Here is a 20,191-nt window from a genome sequence, read left to right as displayed (position 1 = left end):
TCACTGCTGCTTCAGCTAGGGAAGTGTCCCGCTCCTCTTTGTGACAGCTGGATGGCTGTCTTTGAAAACAAGGAGAATACTTTGCACTTATAGCCACTTTCATCAGGGAGGCAGCGTGGTCTAATGCTGCAGTTTGGAATGGAGGTCCTTGGATCACACGTTCTGTAGGGAGCTGGCAGGTCACATTGTGTTGGCTCCACCTCCTTCTAAAGTTATCAAAATTCACCCATTGCAAAGAAGAGCCTGGAGGCCTGTAAAAGCAGCTGCAAACAAGGGAGAAGGGCCAGACCAGCAGCTGCTGCTGCTACATAAGGCAGAGGAGGAGAAGATGGCCTCAGCCAGAGCCATCAGGAGAGAAACTTAATGCTCCTCTATTACTACTTATCCTCTAAAGGAACGGCCAAAGCTGCTGGGGGACACTGTATGATCACGAATGGGAGGGAAGGTCTCCATGGGACACTTCTTCTAGTGAAGCCTGGTTCCCCCCATGAAAGTCTGAGAACCTAGAGGGTAGAGAAGAGGACTGAGAGTCAGGACTCCAGGGTTCTATTCCCCTGGAAGGTCACTCAACCACTCCATTCCTCACTTTCTCCATCTGTGAAACAAGGATAATGGTCATTACCAATCACTGTACAGCACTCTGAGAAGACGCACACTAGAAAGTATCATCATCATCTCAATAGCTCAGCCTTCTCTAGCCACTAACCCACGCTGCCGCCTCCTTTCCCCAACAGTCAGTTCACCTCTTCTAGACACAGTGATACCTATCTCCAGAAGGAGAGCAGGAAGAAAGAAAGAAACCGCAACATCCAACCACAAGGATTTGTTGTTTATTGACCTTTTTTTTTTTCCAAGTAAAAAGTGCACTCAAGCAAAAACACAAAACAAAAAAAAGTCAGCTCCATAACATCTGTCCTGTGCAGTGGGAGAAATCGCAGAACAAGCCAGAGGTTAGTGTGTTTCACTATAAATAGAAATATACCATAGATGATTATTTTAACATATAATATTCAAACAAGGAGGTGGCACTTTATCAGAGAAGAGGAGCAACTGAGGGGTAAGTTTAACCCCAGAAAGTGACCACCTCCTCTGGGGCACAGTTGAGATTGCTCATCCTGCCACACTATGTGGGGCACAAGAGAGACAAGTATCCAGCAGAGCCATTCTCCAGTGGTCAGAAGGGCCAGGGGACTGTCTCCACTGAGACAGAGGAACAAAATGGAATCGGACCCATAGGAAACCCACCGGTGGTAGAGATTTGTCTCCAGTTCCTCCAGTTTTAGAGAATGATTGATTAAGAATCAGTCACAATTCCTCTGACGCAAGGCTGCTCTATGTAAAACATTGAACATTGTCTGTTGGGAGGCAGCACCAAACTTCTTCCAAACTGGAAGTGGAGACACATCTGGTTACCTTTACGGTGTTGGGGGGGGGTTGATAGGGCAATCAATATGCTAACAGTGTGAAGGGTAAGCTGGGCTCTTGGGTGCCAGTAATTTTGGCCAAGGTCAACAGGACAACACCCCCATTATTACAGAAAGTGCCAGGGGATCTTTGATGTCCATGCAGAGAAGACAAGAATTTGCTTTTCAAAGTCTCATCTGAAAGACACACAGTAAACTGCATGGTACTCGATTGTCCTCAGAAGGATGAAGGGCTAAGTCATCCCTCTTGGGGCTTGCACCTCTGCTTTCAGTGCGCCTAGATACTGCAAACTTGAGGTTTTGATCAAGAAGACATCCCCTCCGGTTAATCCCTGAGAACCCGCCTGAATGAAAAGCCCAGGATGAGAAGGGGGAGGAGACAGGGGTGTGAAATTTTCCCCAGGAGCTGGGTGTGCTGGTAGGAAGGACTTTCCAGCTGAGGGCCCCTTCAACAGTCTAAGGAGTTACTGACCATCCTCCCACCCCCTTCAGTGTGATCATTTTTAAACTATCAAAAATAAATCCCTTCCCTTGGACTAAACAGGAGTTTAGTCACCTTGCTAAGATACACTGGGGAAGACCTACACTTTAATGAATGGGTCCTTCCCCTGCACAAGTCTAAAGCACAAAACAGATGTACAGGCAGTGCTAGTGTCAGTGTCGAGACTGGAAAGACAGTGAGGACAGTACCGCAGTAGGGAACCCTGACCTCCCTGGTCCTGCAACCGTCCCTGTCATTGCTGAGTTCGGAAAGGATTGCTGGTGAAAAAGGGTCTTGCAATACACCGAGGGGAACCAATGCTGCGTTGGGTGGTGAAAGGCAATGAGAGAGTCGCTGGCATTGGAGGAGAGTGGCAAGTTCTGCTGGCTGTGCCCAAGCGTCAGGGCCTTGGGTAGGGACAGGAAGATCCACAGGAGTCAGAGTTCAGCTTCTATAAGACATTTGTTTGGTGACTCTCCAGAAGCTGAACTGGGTGCCACTGCCTCCTCAGGCCATACTCTAGGGATGGGCTCCTACTAGCTATGGCTCTTCTTGGCCAGCAGCTTCTTCATGCAGCCGGGTCTCTCATTCCTTCCTCCTGCACTCCAGGGAGCGATACCAGAGTATCAGGTTTTCCCGGCTCAGGGGCACCTTGTGGTGATGTTGGCATCAAAACGCAATGTCGTGAGGCAAACGTCAGCACATTGCCACACCGAGTCTGACCAACTGTACCCAAAGGGTCTGTGTTCAGCTCAGCAGAGTCAAAGGCAGCTGGTCCTGGCAGGCTTGGCTTCCTCATCCCCCACGACCCATCAGGCCATGGCCTAGTATCCACAGCCTGAGAGACCCAGTCCAGAGAGTCTTCCTAAAGGTCTCAAGGTTTTTCAATGGAATTTGTGTTGTAGCAACCTGGGGGGAGGTTGTTGCGGATCTCCTCCAGGTTCCTAATGTCTGCCAGGATCTCATTAACGCTTCTCTCTAGAGTCTGAACCCGGAGCCTCTGCAGACTGGCCGTTTTCTCCAGTTCGGCCATCTGCTCTTTCAACTGGCTGTTCTTTGTCCTGGCCCCGCTGAGGTTGAGTTCGAGCAATCTCAGCGCCTGCTCATCCACAGGGCCAGGCTGGTCTATTTCCAAGGAGGAAAATAAAGAAAAGGAAACAATGAACAGATGCTGGGAACTGGATCTTTCTAAGTACATACCCCTTAGCCCCATGCCTCAGCTGCAGTTATCCATGGCACTCAACCTGCCTAGGCCAAATGGCTTTGAAAAGAAGGGTGACAAAGACTCAGATTGGAGGACACAGCACAAAACAGGAGAGAAAGAGGAAGCTGGGAAATACTTGGAATTCATTTCTTTGCACTCGTGTGAAGCTCTTCACAACCTCAGCTCGGAGAGGTTATGTTTCTGAGATCAGTACTTGACAGGCAATCAACTATTAAATTCCTCCAGGCTGGTGTGGGGTGGAGGAAAGTTTGGGTCTGAAATCAACAACATCCCAAGCAATGAGGCACAGTCACGGATAGAGAAGAAAGCTGGTCTTGTGGTTAAGGCATTGGACTGGGACTCAGGAGATCAGGATTCAATTTCTGGCTCTGCCACACAGCCCAGGCGGGAAGCATTCATACCACTCTTTCTCTATGGCTATGAGGGGTGATTCCCTTTCTCGTGCACACACACTCATGGCAGCTCAATAATGAGAGCTAGTGAGAGTGTAAATTGCTGTGTAGCCACGGCAGCACCAGTGGATACATACTCGGCATGGCTCCGCTACTGCAGCTACACTGCTATTTTCACTCACACTCGCTCATCAAGCTACTGCGAGTATAGGACATGGGCAGGGAACCACACCCTTAGCTCATAGTGGAGACATCTCATTCCCATTTTATAAATGGATAACCAAGGCCAATATTTCCCATCTCACACCCTTTGTCTTAAATTAGAAGCAAGGCAGAAATTACCTCTCAACATGTGCTTGTCCAGCATGTAGTGCAATGGGGGCGTCCAGACACTACCTTGGTGAGGCCTCCGGACACTACCATGACACAAAGAATGAAGAAGGTGCTTATACACTTACCCATCAGCTGTAGAAAGTCTTCCAGGGCATGCAGTGTCTCTTGGACAGCAGCCTCAGCAGTGCGGGCACTGGCATGGGCACCCTGCGCCTCCTGACCAGTCTGAGAGAGGCAAGAACAAGGCAGTAAGGGCATGTGTCATCCAAACCGTTTTGCAGTCGCTTTATAGGCAAGGGATGAGAACTCACTTTCTGTGCAGCGGTGGCATCTATATCGACCTCCAGAGCCTTCCTCGTGAGCTCCCTTTCGGCTTCTCTGGCTTCGTTCAGTAAAGTTATGACTCCTTTCTCCAGTGCCAAGACCTCATCTGCTGTCCTGTTGGCTTCCAAGTTCAACCGCCTTATCTCCTAAGAAAGAAAAGGCAGTAAGAGTAGGAGATATCGGAGAGGCAAGAAGGCCCAACAAGGATTCATTCAAGAGAGAAACATTGGCAACACCCACTTGAAAAGACAGACTAGAGGCTTGATTTTCAGATGTGCTATGCACCCGCAACCATCACCGATTTCAGCACGGGACTGCTAGTCCTTAGCGCCTCTGAAAATCAGACCAGAGATGAATAGGCAGAAAGATGACCCAGTTCATGGAAACATGGGCCCATCAGGCCCAAGTTATATCGGATTCATCCACTTGCATCAACATCATGTTCTTTTCCCAGCTAGTTTTATTTCCCTTCTGCAGAGCTTTACTCTGCTTTGCAGCCACTCCCTGAACTCACCCTCTCAGACACATTAATGACATGGAATTACTGTGTGCGACTTTGGGCACACCTATGCTGCAGCTGCGAGGTGCGATTCCCAACTGGGGTAGACGTACATGCACCAGTTCTCATCGAGCTAACACACTAACAGCCACAGTGCAGCCGCAGTGTCCAAGTACAATCCCGTCCCACCTCCTCGCTATGTACTTGGGGGGCTAGCTGAGCTAGGAATTACGCCTTCCACCTGCAGTCTCACTGATGCCAGGCCAGTGTCACAAAACCTTCCGGTCTGCACTTGGGGCTCAGACTATGCATATCATTTATCAGGACACACTGACATGATACATTCAAGTAACTCACACCCTTCATGTTGACCGAGAGCTGAACAGGACTTTGGGTTAGTGTCTAACCCAGGAAGATGACTGCTTCTCAGTAACCTCTCTCCGTTTTCTTCTGTCACTCCCCATCCTTACCCCTGCCATTCCCCCAATGCTCTGCTTATCAAAGAACCCAGACTTCCCTTTACCTGCTGGATACCACCAGTGATCTCCTTTGCCTCCCCAGCCATGCTTCTGGCTGTCTTTGCATCTGTAGCAGCACTGCCCAGGGCGCCTTCTGCTCGTCTAGTCTTATCATTGGCATTCGTGACCATATTGCTGATGAGAGGGAGTCTTCTCATGGCTTCCTCAGCTTCTCTTCTCCTACCATCTACCTGCAGGTGAAACCCTAATATGGAAAAAATACACAACCCCATCAGATCCCAGAGGGGAGAGGGTATTCCTCAGAGTCAGGGATGGGCTTCATTGATGGAGGAACAAATGAGAGACTACTGGAAGCAGAGTCTCGCTCTCAGCTTAGGAAAGACTGGCACCTCTGGAGCTGCTTATTCCATGGAAGAATGTCCACAGTCAGAGAATGGGGAAACAGGTGAGTGGATGTACTCCAGAAGAGAAAGATTCCCAGGAGGTTTGCTCCACTGTCACACAGCTCAGGAACTGTTAAAATGATCTGCCTGGAATGATCCTTTAAACCTTTGATGCTAGGAACTGGGATTACCTGGCATACGTTACATTGCAATGGAACATACTGTGACTATCAGCAGCTAGGGAAACAGCAATGTGGAGATTTCAGAGCAATTGATTGGAACCGGTGACCGCTGCTGAAGTAAGATGCTTTTGCCATAGACTCACCTCTGAGATTTTTCAAGATGAGTTCAACTTCATAAAAAGTGGCATTGCCAGCACTCAGTGCCTGCTGTGCTCTGCTCTTGGCAAGGTTGGCGCGGGACAACAGCTGACTCGAAACCTGTAATGAACCGAAGGGACACAAGGAGACAGCAGATCAAGCAGAGAGCACAGGAGGCCCAGCCCTGTTCCCAAAGCTGTCTCTGAGGCAGCTTCATTTCACCAGGGAAGATTAAATTTACAGCTTGCCAGAAAAGGCTTAAGGGCCGTCCCAGTCTGAGTCACATGAACAGAATAATGGAGCTGGGATTGCAGTCTGTCTGCTGACCCACCTCCTGCTCTTTAACACAGACAGGATAAAGTAGTGTATAGATCACAGAGATGGCAGCTCTCTCAGGATACCTACTAACATGGGGAATGATATCTTACCAGCCTCTTGCTTTCCCCACTCTGTAACAATTGTTTGATTTCTTCCTCCCAGGTTCTAGTGTTGCTTTGCAGCCGCCTGTATTCTGCCATGTACGTCTCCACCAAGCCCATTAGAGCGTCTGCCTCCTGCCTGAGCCGGTTTGCCTCCTCCTGAGACACCAAGGAAACAAGAGTTTACTTTGATCACAGGTACTCGGCGCCAGTCGCAAGGCCTGGTCCCCAGCACTGATTGGCTGCCACAGCGGTATCACTTGGAAACTGGAGCAGGCCTGAAAGGGACATACATTTAGCAGGGTGACAACATGCGACGCCGCAGGTGGTGAGGCTTTCCATAGGCTGATGGGCCACCTAGCAGGACTAAGAATCCATTACATTCAGCCTCAAGATGGGCAAAGACTTGTCAGCCCCTGTGCTCATGGGAGGAAAGGAGACGGGGACAGAGTGAGGTGAGAGAAGCATATCAGTTCCTTCCCAACAGGACACCGGGACGGCTGGCAGACGATGATTTGCATCTATAAAGTGCAGCAAGGTTCTCTGGTGTCTAGCAGACAAGAAATCCTCACCTGGAAGGACCCAGTGTCAATCTTTGAGAAGCGCGACATGGAGCTGAGGAGCACCAGGCTGCCCTGATAAGCCCTGTCTGCATCCAAGGCAGATCTGCTGGTGTCAGTCTCCAGCTCGCTGGCCAGCAATTTGGCTTCATCATATCTGCCAAAAAGAAAAGCATCGTAAGCCAGAACACTCGCCTCATGTTTAACAGCCCATGAGACACAGAGACCAGATCCTCCCTGCTGGGTCAGGTCACCAGGCCATTTGCCTCAGATCAGCGAGTCTGCAAGCTGGTCAGTGGCTCCATCTTTGCAAAGCATCGTGTACATTTCCCACACTGGAGCAATTCATTTTATTTAACACGGCCTCCCCCACCATGTCAGCCAGGAAGTGAAAAGCAGCAGGTCCTCCTGTGTCACATGCTCCTTCAGACCCAGGCTCACACACAGGTCAAGGTTTTCAAAAGGGACTAACGATGGGCAAACAAACTCATGAGATGCCTTAAAGGGGCCTGAATTTCAGAAGTGGGCGCTCAGCTCTTTCTATAAATCAGGCCCCTTTAAGGTGTCTCAAGTTGGGCACTCAAAATCAATAGGCACTTTGCAAATCCTGGTCATCCCACTTTCATATATCCCTATAGATCAGTCCCCTCCAATCCCAAATCACCTGTGCAGCTCTTCTCTGTAGTTACCTTATTACTATCACTCTGAGGGCTTATCTACACATAAGCTGCGCAGCTGCAGTGGATCAGTGAAGACGCCCCCCACGTCGACGGGAGAGATTCTCCAGTTGGCATAGGTAAGTCACCTCCCAAAAGGTGGTAGCTAGGTTGACAGCAGAATTTTCCCATTGACCTAGCGCTGTCTACACCAGGGCGTAGGTCCGTTTCACTGAGTCACTCGGGGGTTGGATTTTTCACACCCCTGAGCGACATAGTTATACCAGCCTAGCGTAGATCCGTGCTTACTATATCTGAGACTGTCTGAGCCAAACCCATCCCTGGTGGAAATCATTGACACCAATGGATGATTTGCTCAAGGGATGAGTTTGGCCCCACAAATGTGTGTAATACACAAAGGAAATTGTATACCCCCGACAGACACCTCATAAGGAGAATGGGATTCTTAGAGGCACTTCTTACTATACTCTCTTCTCGCCCCTCCCGCCACCATGGAGACCTAAACACACGAGTGCTGTGAACCTACTTTCGCAGCAGCCCTTGCACAGAGCTAGCCAGGATGCCTCCTCCGCTCACAGCTGAGCGCACCAGCTCCAGGGCCTGTCCTGAGTCATCCACCGCCGCCCTGACTGCCTGTTCAATGGCATTTGCTGATTGCACGTGGCTGGAAAACAGAAGGGCTCCCATGAGACATGGGCCTGCAAAGGCTGCCTCACTTCCTCCATCCACTACTTATTCAGATGGGTCGTCATCAGAGTTGTAGCCGTGTTGGTCCCAGGATATTAGAGAGACAAGGTGGGTGAGGTCATAGGCGGCAAGTTATATGGGCCCATGATGCCCATACTCCACCAATATTTAGGAACGTGGGCCCAGCTCCAGCAATGTTTGGGCTTACTGCACATTAGGGGGCCCCGCGCTAGCACCCCAGGCTGCCCTGGACCCCACATCCCTCTGAAGTACGAGGCTCAGGGCTGTTTCCCTAGTCCATCCTATGGACAGGACAGCTATGCTTGGACCTGTTCTGGGGCAACACCAAAAATTATATAAACCTGGCACTCGTGGTGAGGTGGTATCTTTTATTAGAGATATATAATACACACACAGACACACAGATTCCGGCTCAAAAGCTTGTCTCTCTCACCAACAGAAGCGAGTCCAATAAAAGATATTATCTCATCTACCTTGTCTCCATCACGAGAGCAGGTCTTTCTGGGAAACTCAGCGAGCTAAGAAACAGAACCACTCCCCTGCAAAATATGTGCTTCTTGGCAATAGTGTTTACCCGTTGTGCATCTATTACCAGTAGATCTGGACTGGGGGAGAGGCAGTCATGGCCTAGAACGTGCCAGTGGATGCGGCAATCTGCTCACCTGTTTGCTAGTCTGAGAGCTTCTTGGGCCAGCATCAAAAAACTGTTTGACCCGCCAGGGAGGTGTGAAGTTGGAATATTCTGAGGAGAAAGAGAAATGAATTGCACTGTCTTTCTCTCCATCTCTCTGATTTAATGCTGGCAAAAGGGAGGGATTGATAATGACTGGCTGGAGGTAAGAGAGTGCATCACACAGACACAGCTTTGCCACAGCGCCCAAATTTGCCTAGCCAGCCATTCCCGTCTGTTTGAACCCCGGTAAAAGAGCAATGCTAATGAACTCCTATCATAGAGCAAGGTGCTGGCCAAAGCTCCCCTGTTACTCTGCACCCACAAAATAATGTGTACTGTACTTGCAGCATCCCTGTAAGAAAACCGAAGCAGCCTATGGAGAAACAGGACACCTCCTTCCACCCTTAGTCAGGGTACATCGACACAGCCTGGGTCTCAGAGCACAGGCTGATAAATGGGACCTCGCATCACTGCGCTTAAAAGAGCTGCGTAGACACTGCAGCTCAGGGTGGAGCTCAGGCTTTGGAGCCTAAGGACAGGGGGAGGTTTCAAAGCCCAAGCTCCAGCCTGAGCCATAATGTCTAGAACGCTATTTTTAGTTTGGTAGCACGAACTGTGCAGGGGAAGATTAGGGAAGAAGGGAGTAGAGGGGGTGGGAGAAGGGCTTGAGGCAGGAAGTTTGGAGAGCTCAGGGAGTCAGCATTGGATGCTGGGAAAACATCACCATGGAGAGCAAAGGAACAGAAGTAAGCAGAAGAGGATTCCTCTGGCCTCTGCAGCAGTGGCCAGGGATGTTGCTGGTCTGGAGTGTCTGTGCTGGGGAGAACTTACCAGCCCGCTCAGGGTCACTTTGCTTTGCCCCAGGTCCAAATGGGCTTTCTCAATCAGCCTCCTAATGTCCTGCACCTGGGCCTGGTACTGATGCCCCAGCACCTGCAGCCTCTGCACCATCACCCTGATGTCGGCCAAGCGGCTCTGGTAGCTGGACTCTTGTCCCTTCATTTTGGACATCCGGCTCTCCAGGGACTTGTCAGAGGCTGGCAAGAGAGACCAAGAGAGATTTACTGTGCTACAGGGGAGCCGCCGGATACAAAACAAGAACTGAGCACAAACAGGCAGACAGCTCAATGGAGAAAAAAGACAGTTCTGACATGCTACAGTCGGGGGGGAGGGGCTGTCCCAGAGTGTTGTCCCCTCCTCCATCCCCATACTGCACCAGCAGTTGGGGGCTGTCCTAGAGTGTCCCCCTCATACTCATACTGTACCAGCAGTCGGGGGGTTGTCCAAGACTGCACCCCCCATCTGTATAGTTGGGTGTGGGAAGAGGGGAAAGCCTGTCCCAGAATTTTATCTCTGAAGTGCATGGTTCAGAACTGCACGCCTTGCCCTGCACTCCAGTATCTAGCATTGGTTCCTTTCACTGCATTGAGCCTCCAGGAGCCCCTCTGCTGTCTCTCCAACCCCATCCAAGGGGAGGTGCCTGGCATTACCTTGTAAACTCAGAGTTTCTCTCAGGATTTCACGCAGAGTCTCCTCAGCCTGTTGCATCTTCCCCTCCAGCTCCTCATTGGCCCCTGCCCCACTGCCAAGCTGCAGCCGAGACACAAGAACCTCCAGATGCTGCAGCTGCTGCAAGTACTGATCCACCTGAAACCAAGGCAGGCCATGGGGTCAGCAAGTGGCTGAGAAACATGGGTTACAGAGGCAAAGAGACAAGGGCTTGGGCCAGGTTCACAGACACTAGGAGGTGGGAAGAAGAGATGCCCCAGGATTTGTGAGAAGTAGAGAACCCAGCACAATCTGGAAGAGTTACTTGGACAAAGAGCCCTTTTAGCGAATGTTAATTCTGATTAAAACGGCAGATTAACAGCCCTGACGGCTGAAATCCTCTACTGACAGACCAGGCAGTGTAAGCTCCCCCACACAGCCTGGGCAAAGTGCTCCAAACCTCTCCTGGAGGGAGCGTAATTAGCAGCAAGAAGCTAACCAATAGGGTGACCAGATGAGAGAGATGAAATATTGGGACACCTCCGCCGCGTCCTGCTTCTCCCCCCTCACTCTCCACAGAGCAGAGCTGAAAGTCTGTCAGTGTGGTCCCTAAGTCTGCATGGAGCTGTTTCTTAGGGAGAGGGGATCTATATTTCTGGGCCTATCTGAGCTCTCAGGGCATGGGTGGTTAATTTCCTTTGTATCTGGAAAGGAGCATTTGCTGAGCCTCATCTGTGGATTAGCCTTGGCAACTACTGGGTTCAATGTGATAGAAATGCAAAGAAATTAGTGCAGGGTGAGGAGAGGGAATTATCACTGAAATCTTTTGCTGGAGAAGTGATGTCAGGCAGAGTTGGCAGGTAAGTCCAGCTCAGATACCATGGTCATGGGCATCCAGCTGACAGAGAAACTTACCTGTGTTTTCACATGGCTGTAGCAGGCTGGGCACTGTGTGTGCTCACAGTTGGGTCCCTCAAATCCTGGCTTGCAAACACAGCTCCCATCACTTCTGCACTTCAGGGGGTCAGAACCTACCGAATTGCAGTTACAGGCTGTAGAGAAAGCAAAGGGTTGGAAGGAGCCACAAATCAGATCAATACTGAGAACCAAAGAGCGTAAGGAAACACAGCAACTCTCATTAAAACACGTCTGTCCTCACCAGAACATCTTCCCGTCTGCCTCTGCGGGGGTCTCACACTTCTGCTTCTGCACTGTTTTTCAAAGATGCACAACAACCTACATCCTGACCGACCTCTCTGCCCAGTGCCCACCTCCCATTCTGGGCTAAACAGAGACCAATGAACTCCACCCTACCCTGCTGCTTGAGTCACTGTTCCCCTGAATGCTGACTGCCTCCGAATATCCATAACTCCATATTGAAGGAGTTCAGGCCTGGTTTGTACGCGCATGGGGAACCTCCAAGGAAAACCAGTGGTGCTACAAGGAGCTGTGCTGGTTATTTATCTTTTGCCTCTGAATCAGCACTGTGCTAATAAGGTACTGCTGGAACTCCCCACCCTCGGCCTTTTTTTTTTTTAATGAGACCTAATATGTGGAGTTCAGGCTTGTGGCCTAGCCACTATATTCCAGCTACCTAAAATTCTCCCCAGGGTTTCAGCTGGACACAGTATTACGGACTTGTCCTAAAATAATGTGTAATGTTGCTGATAATAATGTGTAATGTTGTTGTACAGAGCATGTGAAAAGCTGTCTGGGACCCCTTAAAATGAAAGGTGCTATGAAAGCACATCACAACCTTAGTACCAGGTTTGTGAGTCCATTCTCTGTCCAAATACACTGTCCAATTGCACTCTCACAGGTGCACACTCCAGCTTATACTCCTACCTTGACACTTTTCTGCTGGGTTGAGGGCTAAGGGGTTCCCAAAGAACCCGTCCCTGCACTGGTCACAGGCGAAGCCAGCCGTGTTATAAAGGCATTTCAGGCATTCACCCGTCAGCCGGTTACAGTTCCCCACAGCACTGGGATCAACATTATTGTTACACTGGCAGGGCTGGCAGGGTCTCACATGGCCATTGTCACCCAAGGGGTTTCCAAAATAGCCATCAGCACAGCGTTCACAGTTAGCGCCTGGGGAGGGAGACACAAACAAGACAGGGGTCAGTTGCCCTCCAGAACTACAGGGCCCCAAAGCAGTGGCCAAACCCCATCTAACACTGCCCTCCCCCTCCTGCTGGCGGACACAGGCACTACGCCCTGCTGGGCAATGAATTTCACAATCTCGGCTCCGTTCTTGGGGAGGGGAACTCACCCTCCTTGTACAGTTAGGAGAAGTGGATTTAGCTCCATTGTGCCTTTGACCCAAAACATCCCAGAAAGCAAGTCACCCTCCATCCCAGATGAGGGATGAGAAGGGGATTGACAAACTCTCTCCAGGGATAGGAAGGAACCGTAGGCAGTGGTATCTTGAGAGGGAGCCTGTTCTGACCAACAGGGGCACTGCACTGGGACTGAGGAGATCTGGGATCTGCTCATGGCTCTGCCACTGCCCTGCTGTGTGACCTTGACCCAGGCACTTCATCTCACTGTGCCTCTTTCCCCCCAGCGCCCCCTTGTCTTTTCAGTGTGAGCGCTCTAGGGGCAGGGTCTGTCTCTCACTGTGCATTTGTACAGCAGCTAGCACAACAGGATCCTGATCTCAGCTGGGGCCGCTCCGTGCTACTGGGAATACATAGAATAAAGAACAACAGAGAGGTAGAGTAGGGGACAGATCAGATAGCCAGGCTGTATAAACACAATCACACTGCAGCCATCACAACCCCACTCTGTACTAACCAGGGGCTAGGGAGAGATCTTAGGGCTTCTCTGGGAATACATGTAATAATCAATGGAAAAGGACAGGGTAACTCTTTCAACACCCCCCCTTTCCTATCCTGCTGTCCTGCAGGAGACTGGAAGGACCCTAGAAAGGAAACAAATCTCCAGATAAACCAGAGGGAGGCCATTACCAGTGACTCCCAGAGGGCAGTTATTGCAAATGACTTCCTTTCTCCCTGGCGCCACTGAGCAGCCCTGGCCATTTCTACAAGGGCACAGCTGGCAGCTCTGCAGATTCCAGGGGTCCCTGTAGAAACCAAATGGACAGTTGGCGTTGGGGTCCATGTTTTCATCTCCTGAATAGCAGTCTCCTGGGAAAGACACAAAAAGGTATCAACAGCCAGTGCAGATCTGGCCTATATTCTGGTGCAGGCCACGACAGCCTGGCACTGCCACTGTACATGTAAGAAAAGACCCTTCCCCATAACCCCAGGCCACCTCCTACCACCTGCACTGTCCTATGTGAGTCAGCACCTGCCTGTAACCGAGCAGTGAACCACCTAGAACAATTTTCCTCACAACCCAACATTGCTATCTGCAGCCTGGCACCATTCATTATAACTTGGCAACCCCTCTGCAGCATGTGTGAGACTTGGCACCATTCCTCTCCTCCATAACTCAACACAGTCCTTCGTAACTTGAGGCAACGTTCACTCCTCCAGTCAATAACAGGCTATCATGTTATGATGCTCCATATCTAGACAGCTAGCTCTCAGGCCTAGACACTCGGGCTATGTAAGTATAAGTCCAGCCCTTAGAACTGACTGTAACAATCAGAGTTCTGCACCTAGACAGAACACAAAGAGCTTCATGGAGCATAAGATATTCCTGATAAAGACATAGGCATGTGTACCAGGCACTTGACACCACTGCCCAGAATCCAGCATTTTTTCCTGTTACTCAGCACCTTGCCCATCACCCAGTTTTATCTTCTGCAAGCTTACGACAAAAGCTGGTTGGGAGACTGGAATTTCCGTTCTGTTGGAATTTCTAACATTCCAAACTCGGCTTGCATTCTGAATTGGAATGAAGAGCCGCAACGTTAAAACTTCCCACAGAATAAAAATTCTGAAAACTTCAAATTCAGGACTGTTGAAATGCACCGTTTCAACTAGGGAAAAACATGAAGCTTTGATAAAGTAAAAAGCGTCGGCTTTATGATTTCAATTGATTCTATGTGGGTTTTTATTTTAAAATATTAAATACAGGTACATTGGATCTACTATTAAAATTAATGTTTTAATAGCATATAAAAGTCCAAACAAAATGGTTCAACATCAAAACAAAACAAAACAAAATTTTCCCTGTTGAAAGTTTAATCGAAATTGAGAGGTTCCTACCAAACATTAAGATTTTGATGAAACTGCATTTTTCAAAGCAAAACTGTCGTGCCTATATTTCTGGGAGTGGTTTGCCTGGTAGCATTCCTATCACCCAGCAGCCTCACCTATAACCCTGGTGCCCGTCATGCAGCAACACCTCCCTTCCCCCAGTTCTATCCACAGTGCACAGGCACCCCCGGCAGCACCCAGCAGTCCTTGGCTATGGTTATGGTTTTGGTTTTCCTTACCAGTGTCTGGATCGCAGTTTCCTCCCCCCTGGCAGTTACATAGCACACAAGTGCTGAAAGGCCCAAGGTTGGAAGCATCTCTCTTGTACCCAGGAGCACAACGTTCACAGAACTGCCCCTGATAGCCAGCAGGACACACACATTGTTCCACCCAGGATGCTGGGGCTCCAGAGGTCAGCTGTGCAGAAACCAGGGTGACATTATCGATGTACCCAGTGCCTGATGGAGGAGACAACACATTACATTTACAGCCAGCAGCTGCACCCTGAACTGCTCCCCAGGGCCATGACAATGGGCATTCTAAAGACTGTGTCTGCATCAGAGACTAGCGGGTGTTTTCTGTGCAAACTGAACTCATTGCCAGACAATGTGTGCAGTGGTTATGCAAGGAACTCGGAGTGGAGTCTCTCCTGTTTCCAACTCTGCCACTGACTCATTGCATGGCCTTGGGCAAGTCACTTAACTGGTCTGTGCCTCAGTTTTCTCATCTGTAAGTGGCATGCAAGATTTATCCACTTTGCAGGGTGCTGTGAGGCTTAATACAGTGTTTTGAAGATGACAAGTGTTATGTGATGCTCTCCCCAGGTCCCAACCCTCCCCCACACTCACTGTATTCTCCATACGTGGCTCGGATCCAAAGGGCCGTCAGGTTGCCGAGTAACCTGCGATACTCAAAGTAACTCAGCTTGGGGCTCCATCCACTGCGCGGGTGCTCGTCCAGTCTGCATATCGGAAGTGAAAGAAATTGAGAACAAGGAATAAATTGAAGAGCGTCTTGCTGTCGGCTCTTTCCAAACTCCCATCAAAACAGAAGGAACCCGGGCGCCTATGATTAGCAGAGCGTTACTGACATGGGACAAAGACCAGCATGGAGCCCTGATAGGGGGACACCTATGATTCCTCCTTATGCAGTCAACCCCACAGCACCTTGAGGCAAGAAGCAGGGTGAGCTGCAGTGGCAGGGAAAGCATCCAGCCCAAACTATGAACAGGAGTGTCACCCTCACCACTGCAGATAGACCGACTCACTAGCACACTAGGAATCAACAACTCCAGCCTCTCTTGCTTATGGAAGGCCTGGGGTCCCACAGACTAAGTGCCAGGCCTCCCACCTCCCCAGGGATGGATAGTCTCATGCACTGGGAACTGAACTGCAGCCTCCTCTGGTTGTGAAGGGTGCAACACACTAGAGCACAGGGAATCTACCTAGTTAGGGTGGGTCTGGCAGCTGGACTATCCAGAAACCTCAGTGATTATGGCACATCTTTGGCACTGGATCACTAGGCAGCTGCTCTGCAGTCGCTGAGAGGTGAGAGAGCCCCAACACCCTCCTGTTTTACCTGAACGTATATGTTTTGCTGATCCCACAGGGCAGCATCTTCCCATGAGGCACGAGGGAGGCAGTGACTCGTAGGCCAGCTCCTTCCAGGACCACATCCTGGGGAGAAGGACGACGACCCCCTCGGTCCATGCGATAATCAAAGGACAGAGTCTGGCCATAGCTCACCTGCTGGTTCCCAAGAAATCGGGCTGTGAAGGGACATAAGAGACCCAGAGGGAGAAGGTTAAAGGGTCAAATCCTCCCATTAGGAAGTCTTAATTCCTGGGGCTGGCCCCAGGCACATGTCATGCATGGGGCTACCCAGGAGCCCACACTTTGGAAGGTCCCAGTATCCCATCTGCTGTGATGCCCACCACCAGCCTGAGTGATGAATCTGGGGATCCGGCATTTACCGACTCTCCAGTGGCAAGTCCAACCCCCTGCTGCTGAAACTCACTCTAGGCCCCGGTAAAGAGCATCCAAACTCCCTCATATTTGAAAAACGCTCCTGCATCCCCCTTGCATTACTGCCTGCCCTCTCTCCATCAAATGTAATAGTCTCAAGTTGCAGTGGGGGAGAGGTTTAGGTTGGATATTAGGAAAAAACTTTTTTACTAGAAGGGTGGTGAAGCACTGGAATAGGTTACCCAGGGAGGTGGTGGAATCTCCATCCTTAAAGGTTTTTAAGGTCAGGCTTGACAAAGTCCTGGCTGGGATGATTTAGTTGGGGATTGGTCCTGCTTTGAGCAGGGGGGTGGACTAGATGACCTCCTGAGGTCTCTTCCAACCCTGATAGTCTATGATCCCCAGACCAGAGAGGGCTGTCTAGGCCCCACCCCTCTTCCTTCATGTCAGGCCCTGCTAGCTCACACGGTCATGCCAGAGACAGGGAGAGCCAGTAGATGAACACCAGGAAACCCACTCCTTCCGCAGTGCAATTGGCATATTCCCTCTCAAAAACCAATATCTCCCACCACAGAGTCATGAAAAAGGGAAGCCCCCCTTTGTCAATCAGTATTAATTATCCAATCACAGCAACAGCAAGCCAGCAGGTGGCATGAGACTGAGCAAGTCAGTATTATTCTAGGGTGTTTTTCTAGCTAGATTTCCCGGGCGTGACAGGTGCAAGCACAGCAGCATGAAGGAGAGGGGTCTGTGAGATCACATCTGTGCTATGCACTGAGCACAGCTTTGCAGAGCTTGGTTGCTTTATATGGCGCTTCCTCTTTTGGCTGCTTCCCTACACACGTCTCCCACATTCTGCACACTTCCATACCCGGCGCCAGGAAATAGGTGGGCTCTGATTGCCTGGCTGTGACAAACACATCCCGATGGCGGGGAGACCACTGGAGCTGTACAGGGGACCCATTCACATACACTCCTCTCCAGCCCTCAGAATCTAGAAGGGAAAATAAAACAGTTTGCAGCCATCAGAGCCAGGAAACAGAAGCAAAGGAAAGGCAGTCAGAAGGTCATTTATAATCAATCATTTCTGCCCTGCACACTTCCACTCTCCCTTGCCTCTCCCCAGGGCAGCAGTCTGGCCAACGCTACCCATTTCCTCATGCCGTACATTAGTGACCACCTTGACCACAGTCACCAGTCAAGGTCCTCGTACGCCAGTTGTCTCTGACTGGAGATATCCTTGCTCACAGCAGGGATCATGTGCCAAAGAGCAGGAAGATGGAATTAGATGGACTTGGTGTTCTCAGACACAGCTTTCCATGATCTGCAAATCAGTCCATGAGTAAATGCTGTAAAGGGAAGCTTGAGCGGCTGGGAGGTCAGAACTGCTAGCCACATGGCGCTCTGATGAGAGCGAAGAGGACACACAACTGAATTAGAAACTACTCTGAATAAAAGGCTTCTGCTATTTAATAAATACGCACCCCGCAACAGATCCTCAGCGGGTGTACATCCGTGTAGTGTGCTGATTTCCCCAGCTGGGGATCTGGCCCGCTGATTTCTTTAAAAACAAGCCACTGGCTGCCCTCCCCCCACAGCATAATGCATATCTGAGAGGTGACAATGGCATCCATGAGTAGAAAGCTGAATATCTGCATTTGTCTCAAGTGCTGCTCTCTATGCACTTAAGTAAAACACATATCCACAGAAGGAAGAAAAATTCATCAGGCTTGCCATGGAATGAAAGAAGATAGCTGGCTGGCTGGAAAGGAGGCTGAGCGATCACTGAGAACTGGTCACCGTGTGATAGGTTGGTCTAGCAGGATGATTTTCACTCTCTCCATCCCCACCAGGGAACATCATGTGAAAGGAAGATTCACACACACACCGTAGAGCAGAAGGTAACAGACCCACAGCCACCCAGCAGGCAGCATACACAAAGGTGCAAACACTCTTGGAAGGTAATGCAGTAATACAAACATGGGGACAGAGCGGGAGGTTTTACCTTGCTGGAAGGTGGAAGTAATTTTATAGATGTTGTAATTTTCTGCACTAGCGCACATGGCCGAGTGGCCATAGCAGAAGCACTGGGAACATCCCTCGGGGTTTCCTGCTTCCAGATGATAGTAGCCCTGCTTGCACCTGCCAAAAGAGAATGCATCAATCCACTGGGCTTTACGGGACATTTCACATCAGCACAGAACACCCAGTGTCACACACATTGTGCTCCACCTCACCTGCTTGTGGGGTGAGCCTCCTTGTATACACCCATGAAACCCAACCAGCCCAAAGCACCCACTGACCACCTGAAGGCTGATGGCTCTGAGTGCAGCTGTCAGCACGTGTATCTGTCTCTGGGCATTGGTTACGGGCAGAGGTTACAGCCAGAGGGTCACTCACTGTCCTTTTGTGCTCAATACTGCCAGGAATAACTGAGCTGCAGAGAAGGTACTTCAAACTAGCCGTGTGCAAGTTCTCTCACAGTCCTCCACCACAACCCCTCCCCCAGCACCAACCAGCTATTGTCCAAACAGCTGCTAAAGAGCCACAAGCAGTTTCCTTCCCAAAGGCCCAACATCGGCCATATATTAAAGAGCTCAAGAACCCCCATTACGGACCAGAATTTCTAAAGCACATGCTGGGTGCTGAGCTCTTTGGCTCCACTTGTGGGTGCTTGCGAAAACTAGCCCCTGTGTAAAGGCTTCATAAACAAGTGTGATTCACCATCTCTGGGGTGGACTCCCCCGCCGGCCCTCTGCCCCTCTCCATCCCACACAAGAGCAGCTTTAGAGCACAGCATGTACTGGAGGAATGTACTGTAGCAGGTCTGGGGCGGATCTTGCTATGCAGCTTCACCTGCCTGGACATGGCTCTGCTCCAGAGGGCTGGGAGGAACAACAGCTCCCTGCTGGGTGTGTGATGGTGCAACTGGCTCTGAAGAACTCATCCAGAGGCACTTCATGACTTAGGCTCTGCTGTTCAGTCAGTGCCCTGCTCCTGTTTGTGTCAGTTGATGCTATTGCCACGCCTCCAGGTTACTCTGTGACCTGGCACCTGGGCAGAGAGATGCTGGGTATCCTCACAAAGGGAAAGGCCAATGGGAACCACACAAGGCTTTGGGCCTAGTGGCAGCCCCTTGAAAGCAAAAGGTCTGGCACTCCAGTCTGAGGGCAAAGGGCATAGCTGGGCTCTGGGAAGCATGAGGGGAAACAGGCTTTGGGACTAGAAATCGCAGCCTGTGGAGGTGGCTCACACCCCCACTTCCTCCCCCCTCCCTTCCCCCTAGCCACCTCTGGGTCTGCAGTCTGTATTTGGAAGGGGCCCTTTAAAGCCTGCTCTGTAGAAGCGAAGGGCTCATGCACATACCTGTCACATCGCTCTCCCGAGACACTTGCCTTGCAGACGCAGCGACCTGAAACACAATGCCCCGCGCTACCGGCTGGATCGCAGTCACACTGAGCACTCCTGAGACGGAAAGAAAGCGTCCTGGATTGATTTCCGGTCAGCTCAATCACTGCCGCAGGCATATGTAAACAGCTTGGTATACACAGCTAGTAAATGGTCCAGCCTGGCTGGTCCACCAACAGTGGTACACGGTGATGTTTTAGAAACACAGGAATTGCCATACTGCAATGGTTCTCAGCCATGCCCCCTCTCTAGTGGGGACCCCCTC

General features: G+C 50.5%; 1 protein-coding gene across 1 annotated transcript in view; it reads right to left on the bottom strand.

Annotated features, from left to right (window-relative positions):
* Positions 1 to 867: 867 nt before the first annotated feature.
* The window catches only part of LAMC2 (laminin subunit gamma 2), a 36,443-nt gene continuing 17,119 nt past the window's right edge, over positions 868 to 20,191 (bottom strand). Inside the window, exons 4-23 of the mRNA XM_030572320.1 lie at positions 19,885 to 19,983; positions 18,524 to 18,660; positions 17,390 to 17,512; positions 16,133 to 16,322; positions 15,403 to 15,515; positions 14,794 to 15,012; positions 13,355 to 13,534; positions 12,231 to 12,476; positions 11,301 to 11,437; positions 10,388 to 10,544; positions 9,729 to 9,934; positions 8,887 to 8,966; positions 8,043 to 8,180; positions 6,852 to 6,996; positions 6,289 to 6,438; positions 5,866 to 5,980; positions 5,202 to 5,401; positions 4,167 to 4,325; positions 3,981 to 4,080; positions 868 to 3,030 (exon numbers count right to left, since the gene is read on the bottom strand). Coding sequence (XP_030428180.1) covers positions 2,780 to 3,030; positions 3,981 to 4,080; positions 4,167 to 4,325; positions 5,202 to 5,401; positions 5,866 to 5,980; positions 6,289 to 6,438; positions 6,852 to 6,996; positions 8,043 to 8,180; positions 8,887 to 8,966; positions 9,729 to 9,934; positions 10,388 to 10,544; positions 11,301 to 11,437; positions 12,231 to 12,476; positions 13,355 to 13,534; positions 14,794 to 15,012; positions 15,403 to 15,515; positions 16,133 to 16,322; positions 17,390 to 17,512; positions 18,524 to 18,660; positions 19,885 to 19,983 — 3,145 coding nt within the window. The 3' untranslated portion in view covers positions 868 to 2,779. The remainder of the gene's footprint in view (positions 3,031 to 3,980; positions 4,081 to 4,166; positions 4,326 to 5,201; positions 5,402 to 5,865; positions 5,981 to 6,288; positions 6,439 to 6,851; positions 6,997 to 8,042; positions 8,181 to 8,886; positions 8,967 to 9,728; positions 9,935 to 10,387; positions 10,545 to 11,300; positions 11,438 to 12,230; positions 12,477 to 13,354; positions 13,535 to 14,793; positions 15,013 to 15,402; positions 15,516 to 16,132; positions 16,323 to 17,389; positions 17,513 to 18,523; positions 18,661 to 19,884; positions 19,984 to 20,191) is intronic.

This window comes from Gopherus evgoodei, chromosome 8, assembly GCF_007399415.2.
Source record: "Gopherus evgoodei ecotype Sinaloan lineage chromosome 8, rGopEvg1_v1.p, whole genome shotgun sequence".
Taxonomy (NCBI): domain Eukaryota; kingdom Metazoa; phylum Chordata; order Testudines; family Testudinidae; genus Gopherus; species Gopherus evgoodei.
The sequence above is the reverse complement of the archived record's forward strand: the minus strand, read 5'-3'. Positions and strand labels throughout refer to the sequence as shown.